At 38.7% G+C, this 14,630-nt stretch overlaps 1 protein-coding gene across 3 annotated transcripts; it reads right to left on the bottom strand.

Moving 5' to 3' along the window:
- Positions 1 to 312: 312 nt before the first annotated feature.
- Positions 313 to 13,822, bottom strand: susd1 (sushi domain containing 1). 3 transcript variants are annotated; one of them, XM_080433192.1, is made up of 19 exons: positions 13,136 to 13,822; positions 12,499 to 12,639; positions 11,592 to 11,747; positions 11,007 to 11,159; positions 10,183 to 10,362; positions 8,256 to 8,435; positions 7,084 to 7,263; positions 6,781 to 6,960; positions 6,117 to 6,296; positions 5,716 to 5,895; positions 5,440 to 5,619; positions 4,590 to 4,754; positions 4,010 to 4,104; positions 3,582 to 3,768; positions 3,211 to 3,304; positions 2,192 to 2,447; positions 1,988 to 2,027; positions 1,220 to 1,313; positions 313 to 846 (listed from the first exon to the last, which is right to left on the bottom strand). In XM_080433192.1, the coding sequence occupies exons 1-19, from the start codon at positions 13,245 to 13,247 to the stop codon at positions 828 to 830; spliced, it is 2,772 nt and encodes a 923-aa protein (XP_080289318.1). In that variant the 5' UTR covers positions 13,248 to 13,822; the 3' UTR covers positions 313 to 827. The 3 variants fall into 3 exon arrangements, with proteins under 3 accessions (XP_080289318.1, XP_080289319.1, XP_080289320.1); XM_080433193.1 differs by lacking the exon at positions 7,084 to 7,263; XM_080433194.1 differs by lacking the exons at positions 5,440 to 5,619; positions 5,716 to 5,895; positions 6,117 to 6,296.
- Between the last annotated feature and the right edge of the window lie 808 nt (positions 13,823 to 14,630).

The following is a 14,630-nucleotide window of genomic DNA, read 5'->3' as shown; positions in this document are numbered from 1 at the left end:
GTCCTGGGGACTTGTTTCCATTGTGGTCCTATGTATTCAATTAATCAACACAGCATAAAAATAACACCAAAATACAATATCATCAACAAATATAAAACACTATATGTACCAAGTAGAAAAGGATTCCCATAGAATCACCTTTCTATGGGAAAAGTGAGTTTACCTCCTATTTTGGCCTCCTGAAAGATGGATTTTTCAGGCCTGTTTTGAAGGAATGGTGTCAGGGCATTCCACACTTTGGTGGCAGTGCAGTAGAAAGATAATTTACCCATGTTTGTTCTATAGTTGGGTGGTACCAGATCGTTGTTGTCGCTCCCTCTAGTATTGTGGCTGTGGGTGTCACTCACTTTAGTGAGGTAGTTAGTCAGGTATGAGGGTATTGAGGGCATTGAGGGCAGAGCCCCTTCGACTATCTTGAAAACCAATCCTATTTTTAATTGCTTAACCCTGTCTTCTACCCTGAGCCATCCCAGACTAGCAAAGTGTGTTGGAAATAGGTGGGTCATGGGCCCCAGGCCAAGAAGTAGTCAAATCAGTTTGTTTTGGGAGGTCTGAAGATTAGTCTTTAGTGACATTGGGATGTTGGAGAACCAAGAGGTGCAAGCATAGTCCAAGTGGCATTGAATGAGGGCTCCGGCAAGAGTCCCGAGATCACTTTTGTTGCCAAAGAAGTCCACATGGAGAAGAACAACTGAGAGTGAACAAAAAACAAACAAAAAAGATGGGAGTTTCATGAGAGTCCAAGGCCAAGGAGCGTGCTGGGTGGCAACCATATGCTCCTCTCGGAGTGTAGAGTTTTCAGTATGTATGAGGCAAGATAGGCGGTGTCATGCCTTCTTAAAAAACCTGGAAGACAAGGTACAAGATCATCAGGAGATTAACTAACATTATATAACATTATATGTTTAACTTCTGTGATCCCTGTGCGTACAGTGGTGGTATAAATACTATTTACAGATCAATAAATATCTGATCATATCTGGTAATACATAATGTAATAAAGCATATGCAAAACAAATAGGCAAAACCGTTTTAACAATAGAAATAACTTTTTTTACTACAGTTTACTAAGGTCGGTCGACAGACAGATAGTACGTACAGGACAGACAGACAGACAGACAGACAGACAGACAGACAGACAGACAGACAGACAGACAGACAGACAGACAGACAGACAGTACATACAGACAGTACATACAGTACAGACAGACAGACTTACCAGATGTACGTATATCCACCAAAAACCACCAAGGCAATCAGTCCTATTGATCCAGCAGCTGACAGAGATGACACCCTCATTACATAAGATGTACCTGGAACAAGAACCAAAATACATGAGGCTAATTTGTCATATCTACTCTCGCACGTTTTTTGTTTTAAACTGCCTACTCTACCCAGTAAAGGCTAAAACTGAGTCTTGCTTAGGCTAAAAATGAAACTTTTTAGTTGAGTTTTTAATAGCTTGAATTTTAATGTTGTTCTAAAAGTGTGAGTATTATTTAGTTTTTGTCAGTACTGTTGCACCTTTTAATTGTAAATATTTTACTTTAGTACTGCATCTGTACATACAAAAGCTTATGAAGTCTTCAACACATTTTTATATGGGACATTGAATTTAGTCTGAGATTGACAGAAAAAAATCAGCATATACAAGTATGTGTATGATATGTGGTATACAAATAAAGTTGCCTTGCCTCAATTTATACTTGTCTTGAGTGTAAATTGAGCATAAGTGTGTTTGTATGACTGTGACAAAGTGTCTGTTTATTTGCATGTCTGTGTGTTCATTTCCACTGATTATATTTCAGATCTATACGAAATACTTTCATGTTTTTCGTATAATATATTCATAGATTTTGAAAACAAAATTCATCATGTAATTCAAAGAAAAACTTCTTCACCTACTTAGTATATAATATTTTCTGAATATTTTCATAGGACAAAGGTTTACTTATATTTTGGAAGGAAACTTCCCAAATATGCTTACCTCTTATTTTAGCCCAAAGAACACAGGAACTTTTAAAAGCCTGGGAGAGAGAGAAGGTAAACATATAGGTAATTAATGCCACTGTTTGTTTTTATCTTCAGTTATTTTATAAGTTCTTTGACGACTGGGGATGTCATTTTCATTCTATAAAAGTATTTACAGTGAAATCAAGAATTGTATTTACTAAACAACTATTGGACCAACCCTTTTCCATTGACTGACAGCTCTTAGGATGATGTAATAGTCCCTGCCATGCTCCAGTGGAGCATTGTAGAAGCCATCATAGTAGAGACCATCTCCCACAGTGAAGTTCATTTCTTTTCCAACATGTCTGATGTGGAACTGGGCAGCGACATACTGCGCTTGGTACTTCCTTTTGTTGGAGAAATCCGGGCTCCCAGGGGCGTTACAGTCAAAAACCATAGTCCCCTCGACTGACAGCACAAACACCTGGTACAAACTGAGAAAAATTAATAATGTCTTAGATTCACAAAACCAAATCATGGATCCAAGCGGCCAAAATTAGGCAGGGATAAGGTAAGAAGCTCAGTCATCCAGGAGAGACTCGGAGTAGAGCCCGGCGCCACTGCTCTTCTTAAGTGAAAAGGAGACAGTTAAGGTGGTTCAGGCATCTAGTACGGATGCCTCCTGGGGGTCTCCCTAGGGAGATTTTCGGTACACATCCAGCTGGGAGGAGGCGACAGGCAGATTATATGTCCACGCTGGACTTGGAACACCTCCGGTTCCCCCAGTTAGAAATGGCTAATATGGCAAATGTAATATAGCTATTGGTAACACTTTAGATTACAGGCCACCATTTATGATGTCATTATTTAAATTACAGGGGTACTTATAAAATAATTATTGAGTACAATAATTGATTATAATAATAATTTCTTGTGGGAGGCTCCCACAGAGTTTAAAAGTGAGGAATGGTGGTTTTATCATTCTATTGCACTATTGTCACAGTAGCCTACTTCTTTTTGGAAGTAGGCTATATTATAAATAAATACATGGTGGAAATTGTGTAACTAACCTACAGGATAGGATCGTTTATTTGTTTAGAAGTCTATTCGCTTATGTCCTTTTGATTGGCTATAGTAGTATAATAATGGATACTTACTACAGTACATGCTCAAAATCTAATCTATTAACATCAAAAGAATTGCATAGTGTACGGTCGCCTCAAGAAAATCAAGTCAGGAATCTTGTGTAAGGGTTACCTGATTGGGTCCAGTGTGCTGGGGGATCTGTACAGCTTTAACATCGGCAATGGAGTTTCAAATTCTTCATATGATATAACTGGTGCTCTGGGTACTGGAATGAAAGGAAAATAATACTATAGCTGTGTTAACGCGTGGTTTATCTTAAACTAAAATCCTAGTATCTTACAAACATCTCTAAATATCTGATTTGTCTGTTTTACTTTTACATGAAGAAATCATGTAAAAGTTGAAATGAGATAAGCTAACCTACAGTATTAGCCCAAGAGGGTGTCATGTGTGTCAGCAGCAATACAATAATGTAGCTATAAGCTTATATAGAAAATAAGGAAATGAGTCAGAACAAAACAAAGTAGAACATTGTACTATACCATGTAAGCTCGTATTAGCTGTGGCTACAGTTGTGAACTTTGCAGAGAGTGCAGTGATGGAGATGGTATAGTTTGTGACAGGCAGGAGATTAAGACAGAGGTCCAACTGGTCGGCCCTGGAGCTGAGAAGGCGCTTCCTCCTATCATGAAATGACCTCTGATACTCTCTGGAGCCCATGTATATCACCTGTGGTAGTTCCACATAAAGGGTCAGTTTATGGCGCCAGACAGTGATGAATCGATACCTTGACGCTTAGGAGAGTCAAGTCAAATCAAACACATGTCATACACAGAAACACTTCAAATACAAAATACAAAAAAATACAAAAGCACATACAAAAAAATGTAAGTGCAAAATAGTACAAATATGCAAGAGAAAGGCTCATCAACACCTATTCATTAATAAATCTAATAACGTCCTGACTTACTGTATAATCTTCTGTATCCTCATCATATTTCTCTGCTTTCCACCGCAGACACTTCTCATTAAAAACAATCAAGTCATTGATTGCTGGCTTGATTTCTGTAAGATATATGAACATTGCTTTTTTTAAATAATTTCAATAATTTTGTAAATAGGTGAGCTGAGTGACTTTGCAGTGGAACACTAACATGCTCTCACCCATTGGATCTATAATTTGGAGATCTCCGATTGTGGCTACGCAAGAGTATAGTATAGTTGGTAGCAGCACCTGACCGCAAGCATGGCCACAAAGGTTTTGTTTTTCTTGATTTACTATCTTCCCCACTCACCTATACCATTGGTTCTCAAAGTGGGGTCCCCCAGCAAAACTAGTTAATATATGGCGTCACAATCATTTTAGCCACTTTAACCATATTTTATTGGCTATTCAAAAATAACAGATATACAGGCTCGCTATGAGCTTGTAGATCTGCTATTTTTTGGCAAATCCTGGCACAAAAATATGTTTTGAGACAGGGGTCTGCAGCCAAAAGAAAACATCATTTAGGGGGTCCTTGACATGAAAACTTTTGAGAACCACTGACCTATACATCTCAAAGTGGCCTCCTGCCACTTCCCAGTGCTTCCACACACAGAGAAGTTACTGCCCCTCCAGCTGTGGTGGCCATGAACACACTGATGCATCACCACACTCCTGTTGTGCCACGCCACCTCTGAGTTGGCAAGGAACGGCGCTGGACCACACTTGGCTTGGAAAACATTGGAGAAAGGGAAAAACTGTGATAATCAAATCATGACTGAATAATTTAATTTAGATATTGACTGATTAATTGATTGATTGATTGATTCATGTATTGGTTCATGTATTCATTCATTTAATTAATTTGATGAAAGCAAATTATAACCCTCTTAAGCACTTTACTACTGCTCTACAGTGTGGTCCACAGTGGAACGAAATAAGAGAATGTAAGCAAATCACCAAATAATGCACTACAACCATATCTTAAACTGTAAGCCTTGTATGGGTCGGGAGATGTAATTTGAATACATATTCATGTCCATTGCGTTCAATTAGTATACCCTGTGTCTTCCAGTGCAACAAATAAAGCCTTCATCTGGTGATAATTAACACATCTCAATCTCAGTCTCAACATGTCTCACAACATAAAGTTAGTGTTCACTCCATACTTAGAAGACTCTATTTCTACTCTAGAGAACAGAGACAATTCAAATTTGGTGCACATTACCCCAAAAATAAGTAACGTATGCTGGGCAAATGTGTGGCGATTGTGAGCTTTCTGCCATCTAAAGGCTAAAGGACCATAGTTGTCAATAAGGCATGAGATGAATCACATTAAAAAATCAGAATAAAATAAATTACTTTTTATAGACCACCTTTTGAATCAAATTCAGTTTGAGATATGGTTACTATACCTTTGCATTTTATAGACACTTCACCCCATTTTCCTGACAATGAACATGTTGAAATATTATGTCCACTCTCATGGTAAAATCCGTCCATACACTCATATAAAACCACGCTTCCCGGTCTGCTGGAATGCTCCCACAGCAAGTTAGTTAGAGGAAGGGTTAGTGGGGAGCCACAGCTTATCTCTGCATGTAGAAATGAGTTTGCCTATAGGTTATTAACATGGACAGACATACCACATGTACAATGTTTGTCCATTTAATGGTAATTAGAATTTGCACCTTCGCACCACAGGTCAATATCCTCCCAGAATCCATCTTTTCCACACACAGAGTCATTTTTGACACTTGTGGTGTAATGTCCTTCATCACATTGGTAATAGACCACACTACCAATGTGTGAATTGTTGTTCCATAGAACTTTAGCGTGTGGTTTAAATACAGGTTCGCCACATTTAATTTCTAAAACAAAAAACAGTCACAAGTCATTCTTATTGTATGATAACTTCTACCATAATGTTACGCATATTGAAGTAAAAGGTTTAATTAAGGCTAAGCTGTAACACAATCCTTCCATTTGATTGTCAAATACTTTATAAACTGTTTCAAGAAGGAAAAAAATCCATGAAGGTCCATGAATCTTAACCCTCCTGGACAAATATTAGGTTTAATAATATTATCACCTTCACAGAGCATAGAGGTCAAATCCCACTCTCCACAGGCAGAGCAAATTGACACATTTCCTTCTCCAATGCTGCGATATCCAGAGTTACACTGATAAAACGCCTGAGAACCCACTGAGATGTTTTTATCCCACATCATAACCGAGTTAGAGATGGCAGGAGGCTCACCGCAGACAACTTCTACAGCCATGGAGAAATTATATGATTTCAGCATAACCAAATGAATATCTTCCATGTTTTGGCATCAACTCATTCATGCACAAGTCAAGTATTGTATCACTTAACATTTAAGATTTGTGTTTCTACATGAATCAATGTTGCTCATAATTTGTCAATCAGATGAAGATTGTTGACACAACTGTGCAGAGAACTGTACATATGTCCAAATGCCCTAAGAGAAACTATTCACTATGAATATAAGCTAATGATGGATTCACATTAAAACCACAGCATGGTGTAGTGGTTAGATTGACTGTCCCATAGTAGAGTGTGAACATATCCTTGAGCAATCTAGTTTGAAAATCAACTCATTGTAAATCACTCAGGATCATCAGTTAAATAAATGGATATATAATTATTATAATGTTATGATATTAAGATCTCACATTATTTGAAAAGAGCAGAGAGAACGTTTGTGTTTCCACATTTCGGAATTAAGTGTTACCTTTGCATGAGATGTTTGGCTTTGTCCAATAACCATTTATTGTGCACAGCGAGATACTGTTTCCTTCCTCATTATAAAATCCAGGTTTACAGTAGTAAGACGCCAAGGCTCCTGGAGTGTAGCTGCCATTCCATACTTGCCCAGTGTGAGGCAGTATAGGAGGATCCCCACATAATATCTCTAAGACAGTGAAAGATCAGCAGAAATATGCATAATTTGAAACAACTCCAGTGCAACATCTTGACATTAAATCCCTAAAATAGCTTCTAAACCTTCAGATAATTGTAGGGTTGTTTTAATTACCTTGACATGATAGTGTCGGCTGTGTCCAATAACCACTTTCATTACATACTAACAGGTTATTTCCTCCTTTGTTATAAAAGCCCTTTTTACAGTGATACTGCACAGTGCTTCCAGGGGTTGAGCTGCCATTCCAGACCTGTTCAGTAGATTCAATGACAGGGGGACTCCCACACAAAATCTCTACAAGAAAATAATGTGCCACATGATGCACCACAGCAAGATCATTTCAAGACCAATTCAACTTACTTCAACCAATGGAGGAACAGAGGGAGAAGGTTTTCTTCAGAAATCAAAAACTTGACTAAATAAATGTGTTAAATCTGTATATGACTGTACACTCTGTCACTGTTGTTATAATCTGCTACTTTTAATTGCCTAATTTTTATTAATTTGTCCTTCAACCATGCACCTTTTGTACATACAGTATGTTATTATGTCTGCTGCTATCTTCACTGCCTCATCCCACTGCTCTTTTTACCACAAGCATGTTGATATCTGATCAGTTATCATGTTTCTTTTTTCTTTCTCTATCTCTTTCCACCTTTCTTGAAACCGCAATCACGGAACTTGTACGGCTATTATTTTCACCCACTTCTTTTACATCTATAAACCTGCGATGTGACAATAAAGTTGAGTTGAGAAAGCCATTGCCATAAAATTATCTTTAGTCCATTCTGTAATCTAAGTATTGAGTGAAGACTTTATAATGCCCAGTAATAAAGCCCAAAATGCAGAAGCAGGGATCTTAACCACCTTATTTAACCCCAAAAAGTATTTTCTATCAAATACATTTATTTATTTCTGTCGCATTCCTGAGCCAATAATTTGATGACCGGCAGAGACTCAAAGAGTCTACATTGGGTCTCCTACCAGAGACTCCGTCGTTCATCAAATTATTCACTTAAGAATGCAACAAAAACTAAAAAATCTCCATGATTTTTTTTTTGTTTGTGAACTACTACTTTAACCATTAAGGTCACTGCTTCTGCACTCTCCCGTGCCTCTGTCTGCAGTCATTGTAAATTGTTCAAGATAAGAGCAGAAGCTAAATATATAGAATGAAACTATTATTATGTGACTTGCAGTGTCACTGAACATTTTGAACTGGGTGAATTTAAAGTGAATTGACCACAACCCTGTGAATATTCTTCAATAAACAAAATAGACCATACCTTCACAGAGCACCGATGCCTGCTCCCACTGTCCAGTAGGAGTACAGATGGAGAGGTTGGTCCCACCCACATTGCGATATCCAGAGTTACACTGATAAACCACCTCTGAGCCCATTTTTGAGGTTTTATTCCACAAAATCTTCGAGTGAGGGATTGCAGGAGGTGGGCCACATTCAACCTCTGGGGCAGTGACATGGAGAAGTGACAAGAAGACCAACATTTAAACATTCTGGTTGAAAAGCTATAGGACTTGATCCCTGTCAAAACTCCAATGTAATATTTTAAAAGCATTTGAATGAATGAATGAATGAAAGAATGGATTCATGTGACAGTTTTAAAATAGCATAAGGCAGACAATAATCAATGATAAATTGTCAAGATGAGGAAACAATGATTTAATTCTTGAAAACCCTACCTTTTGCGGATATATATATTTTTGCGGATATATATATATGTTTTTTTTTCAACAATAGCTACATCAGATTTCCTGCAGACTATATCAAATTTACCTAAGTCATCTATTGCATTCCCTCTGGTAGAGCTTTGCACTGATAGTCCATGGGACCAGGCCAGAGTTTTCACTAATTGGTACCACAAGGTAGCAAATCTTTCCTTTTATGAACTGTCCTGTCCTGTCACAGAGGAGGTCGGAGTCCAAATAATTTGTCTCTTGGGTAAGGGTACTTTTTCCCCAAAGTAGCATTATCTGATTCTGAGTTTTAGGAGCCTATAGAAGTCATCGGGTACACATACTCTAGTCACTAGAGCAGGGGTCTTCAACAGGGGGTTCGGGACCCCTAGGGGGTCCTCAGAGATACTGCTGACAAATCTTTGTGTGATAGGGACTTTATTTTAGAATTTTTTACATTAACCACTTGAACCCTCGTATTCCGTATTCTGGGGGGAACATTAGCCGAAAATAGCAGATCTGCAAGCTCACAACGCGTCTGCGACGCAGACAAAGTACAGGGACAAAGGTCAAGTTTGAGGGTTTAAGTTGTTAAATGTCTGAAAAACACATTTAAAATGCATCCAATATGTAGTAGGGATCCCTGCTTCAACTTTCTCTCAGCTAAGGTTTCCTTGGCCTGAAAAACATTAAGACCCCTGCACTAGAGTCTACTCTAGAGAGAGCTTCCTTCAAAAACTAGATCATGGCAAGAAAGACCAAAAACTTGACCTGTGCCAACTGTCTCCTTCTCAGTTTTATTATTTCTTCTCTCATTTTCTTTGTAGTTTTCACCCTTCCTAGTTTCTTCAGCAAAAAGAAACCTCTCAACTGTTGTCAACCTTTTTTTCAGTTCACTTCTCTTTTCTTTCACATTGAGAGTACTTTGCTTCATCGCTCTTGCATCATCCTGAGTTGCACCCATCTTTCACACTTCTTGCACCACCCTGAGTTGCACCCATCTTTCACACTCCTTGCACCTCCCTGAGAACAGCTCAGAGGGAGGTGCAACAAACAGCTACAGTACATGCAGCTGCAACATGCCCAAACACCTCTTGCACTGAAAGGAGCCATATGTCCTCCATCTATAACTATTTTTAAACATTATCTAGAAAATACTCTTATCACATTGTATTATAACTTATCGCAGCCACCTGAAGTGGTACCAATTCTGGCCTGGCACATGGACTATAAAGTACATTTTATGTTGCATGGCGGTGTTGCTATTTTAAGTGAATGTCACCATCGTGCAACAAAGTATAAATTAGGCTCAAGACTGCCATGCTTTGGTGTTTTATTATTCCTGCGACTCAATGGGTAGCATTGCACTAACAAAGCCATGATTCAGAGTTTCATTTCCAAGTTGAAAAACATTTAAGTGTGAATTGTGGTGCTGTAACATGATATGATGAAAGCTTGGGGGTGGGGTTTCCCACGCCTCGAGTATGAAGTAACCGTGTGAATATAGTTTTACGTTACCTTCACAAACTAAGGTTGGGCCTTTCCATGATCCATTGCTTCCACACACAGAGGAGTTATCTCCTCTGCTCCACAGAAATCCATCATCACACCCAAATGATGCTACACTGCCATAAATGGTCCCTGTGGCTGACAGCAGCATTGTGTCCTTTACTGGTTGAGGCTGGCCACAGTCAATGACTGAAGGAAAAGGACAAATGAGTAGAAAACAGTACAGTTTAAATGTGGGCAACGAAACTCATTGACATGTCCCCTGGCTGTGGTGGACAGTGGATTCCATTATTCTCCAGTTGCTGAGCTCATTTCACCAGTAGAATGTTTTATCAGCCAAATAAACGTTTTACTGTAAAATAGTACTATAGTAAACAGAAAATCAGGTCGGGATACCAATTATATCCAATAAGGAGAGAGAACTCATGCATGATACAGGATAGACAAGTGAAATTGGAATTACTGACACAAAGACACATTTTTATCTGGAACACTATCAAATGGAAGCTGATAAATGGGTACTCTCTCCTGATTGGATGAAATTGGCAACAGACCTGAAAATGTAACTATTTTCTGTTTATTAAAGAGATGGAGAGACTCCTGTTATTGAACAAAAACACTATAGCAATGCTAACTATCAGAATATACAGTACAGTTTTAACCTTTTCCACAAAAGTTTTTAAACTGTCTTGAACAAGACACCAGTTGGACATTTAAACACATTTACGTAATCCATTAATTACAACATACTATACTATATTATACTATACTATACTATAATATAATATAATATAATATAATATAATAAAAAATAATACGATAGCTTGCCTTACCTTTGCAGGAGGCCTTGTCTCGCTGCGGGTGGAAGGGCTCAGTTCCCTGGTCCACACGGTATCCCACCTGGCAGCGGCACTCAAACCCACCATCAAGGTTTGCACACTGCCCTGCCTCTCCACAGACCCAAGGGATCCTGCACTCATCCACATCTGCACAACCAAAAGGACAGCACGAACATGGTTACAGTGGGCCAGCCAGTACATAGTCCACACTACAACTGTGGTTCCCAAACATTTTAGTTCAAGACCCAAAAGAGAAATTTGACATCTCCCCGGGACCCAAACTAGCGAAAATAGCAGATCTACAAGCTCAAACTTGAACCTCTTTGTAATTTTTATATTACTAGACTGTTATCATGGTGAGTTTTGTCATTGTTTATTTTGCTTGTGTTCAGATTTCAGTTGTGAGATTTTAATACATTTTATACACATGACACCTTGTGAAACGGGACATTTTGACACAAATTCTTTTGTACTTTTTACTCAAGTAAATTTTGAATTCCAGACTTTTACTTGTAACAGAGTGTTTCTACATTGGTATTGATACTTTTACTTAAATGAGTACTTTAATTCTCTACTCACCCTGGCAGTGAGTTCCATCGTTTGGGATGAAGACGTTCATGTTGTTGGTGGGGCTGTATCCAGCCAGGCAGGTACAGTAGTAGCTGCCGTACGTGTTGTGACAGGTGGTGTGCTGCCCACAGATCTTACTGGCTCCTATCTGACATTCATCCTTGTCTGGGAGAAGAAACAACCATTTTATTTTATTTACTTATTTTTACACCTTAGTACAGGGGTCTGCACAGGACCACTAGGGGGTCCTCAGAGTTACTACAAGGAGGCCGCCAAATCCCTATTCTGAGGAGAACTTCAATCGAAAATAACAGATCTACAAGCCTCACTGTGAGCTTGTAGATCGGCTATTTTCAGTAAAGAGGTTTGGTGTAGAGGAAAAAAAGAGCAGACGTACAGAGTGAAAGGTCAAGTTTAGTCAGTATTGACGGTTCAAGCGGTTAAATCATGAAAACACACTTCAACATGAATCCAACAACACTAAGGATAGTGCGCTCAAACAAGTCTATGAAATCTATGAAAAGGTTTAATCTGCAATAAAATACATATACATATATAGGGGTCCCTGCTTCATCTCTCTCTCAGCTAGGGGATCCTTGGGTTGAAAAACATTGACGACCCCTGCCATGGTATATAGATGTCAAAATATCTTGTCAAAATATGACATGTCTGATCAAGTCCTTGGCAGTATGATTTCTTGAGCAGGATTGGGGTAATAATAATTGTGAATACTTTTGATCACCATTCGAAACTTCAGTTCACAATCACAATGAAACCATAATCACTGTAATTGCTAAGCAAAATAAGTTAGGAGGAATTTGTGTTGGTGACATTGATGCAAAAGCATATTGGTTATTGAAAATGCTAATGCCACATGAAAGATTATTTAAAAAGTCCACTGCAAGCAAACCCCTACCTTGACAGAAAGTTCTTCCATTTCCAACAAAGCCATACATGCAGTTGCACACTTTCCCAGAGCCGTCAGACTTGTCATCACATGTGGCATTGGCATGGCATGTAGCACACACATCCAGGACCTGGCCCATTGCCTGCATGTCTGAAAGAACACATTATTAGAGACACACACACACACACACACACAAAATCAGTGCTTCGTCTGGTGCAGGACTTGGGATTGCCTTGCAATACTTTGCCTTATTTGTAAATGACCCTTACATGCTTTCTGTGTTTATTGCCTGTGTGATATACGGTATCAAATACTAAACTACTTCCATTATAAACCTATGAATGCAATATTTTCTTTTGTTTATAATTGTTGTACAATGTCTATTATTCAAATGTTTTGATTTTTGTGGGTCGCAAATAAACATCCCTCTTTTTTGTTTCTTATTATTTCTAAATATTTTCAAAGATAAAAAAAAAATAGATATATTCAGTTTTTCATATAAAACTAATTCTAAAATGTTTCTAAATAATTTCATTATGACATTTAAAAAATTTAAATATATAAATAATAATCTTTAAACAATAATAAAGATAATAAATTCCACAAAATGTTGTACTTCATAATTAATTCATAGTGAAATTCTCACCAAGAATGGAACAGAGCAGAAAACCCACAACGATGGCCAAGGTTCGACGGTCCATGCTCACAGTGTCTTCCTCTTCAGCATAGCATCCCAGACACAACCTCTTGATCTTCATCCTTCTTTCTTGATGACGTTGGATAGCCAGGATTGAGGGGAGGGGGAAAGAGGGGAAGGGAAGGGTGGGGAGCTGCACCCATAAACTCACAGAGGTCACCCAGAAATTCCCGCTTTCACTATGTTTTTTTTTTCTTCTTCCTCTTCTGTTTTTTGGCACCGTTAGTTTGTGGCTTTGCCTGTCATCCGATCCGCTGACACATTCAGTTATACTTCAGATGTGTTGATGATAGACTTGTGTTGATGATATACTCTCGGTCATCACACTCTGGTAAACTGCATACTCACGCTGCGCTGGCTGATAAGGGCTATATTTGTCCCCCATAAACCTGCCTGGGTGCGTTCTGAAAGGCTGTGACTTGTTTTTGACAAAAAGCAGTTTCACACAACAAGTGTCAATGGCGGTACATATTGATATGGGTCGTTATTGACATGTCTTGTTTAAAATTAACAAAAATATTTGTCATTGCCCAACAAGGCATATTGAAAACTGTGTCTTTAATTTGGTGAATTTAACACACAAGCTTACATCAGATACACCCTTTGTGGTAAAGCGACTATACAATATGTACAGTATGTTAACATTTGCCCATACAACCGAAGACAAAATACAACAGACTGAACAAATGTTGTGTGTTTTGAAAGCTGCCATGTACCATACCTTCAGTTTGCTTCTCTCTACACAGTAATCTTATGTTCCAACTGTCTCAAAAAGCGCTTCATGGTGTCAATAAGGTCAAATTAGTACATTTGGCTCAGTTCCTCGCCGTTGCTTTACAAAACCCAGAAACAGACAGCCCTCCACATCCTATATTGAGTCACTAAAGTGGACCAGACAGTATGTTGGTGTGGTTTGGGAGGGGGAGATAAGTGTGGTGGGCCGCTATCTCTCAGCGCACTAGGGCAGCAACTGGGGTCGTTTGTCAGAACCCCCACCTCACACTACCGCCTGCTGGAAGGGACTGATAGAAGACTGCTGCAAAAGGACTTGGGCAGCAGTTACCATCGCATATGACAGTGGTTCTCAACCTGTGGGTCGGGACCCCAGTGATTCCCAACGTGAATTTGGGGCAGTCGCCAGATGACGGTGATGTGACAATTTAAGGACTTTTAAGACCTTTTTAATATAAAAAAAAAGACAAGAAAAATACCATTACTGCATCAAAAGTAATCAACAAACTATACTACACTGGTCAAACATTGGCCAAATTGTCAAATATTATAAGAAAGAGGCAACATTTTGAAAATAGCCGATCTACAAGTTCACAACGCCTCGCAAAATGAGCCGTTGTGAGCTTGTAGATCTGCTATTTTCACAATATTTATCTGTGGAACTGAGTCAAACTAAATGTAATACCTCAACTCCTACATTCCAAGTGTTTGT

Source organism: Gymnoscopelus braueri (genome assembly GCF_963280865.1).
Source record: "Gymnoscopelus braueri genome assembly, chromosome: 7".
NCBI classification, from domain to species: domain Eukaryota; kingdom Metazoa; phylum Chordata; class Actinopteri; order Myctophiformes; family Myctophidae; genus Gymnoscopelus; species Gymnoscopelus braueri.
This window is presented reverse-complemented; position numbering and strand designations above follow the sequence as displayed.

Bases quoted from the DNA above. Each gene is read 5' to 3' on its own strand.
- susd1 (XM_080433192.1), bottom strand. From the start codon at position 13,247: ATGAAGATCAAGAGGTTGTGTCTGGGATGCTATGCTGAAGAGGAAGAC. The intron at 12,640-13,135 runs GTGAGAATTTCA...GTGTTCTTTCAG, and splicing joins TCTGCTCTGTTCCATTCTTG to ACATGCAGGCAATGGGCCAG. The intron at 2,448-3,210 runs GTAACCCTTACA...AATTTTTCTCAG, and splicing joins AGCACACTGGACCCAATCAG to TTTGTACCAGGTGTTTGTGC.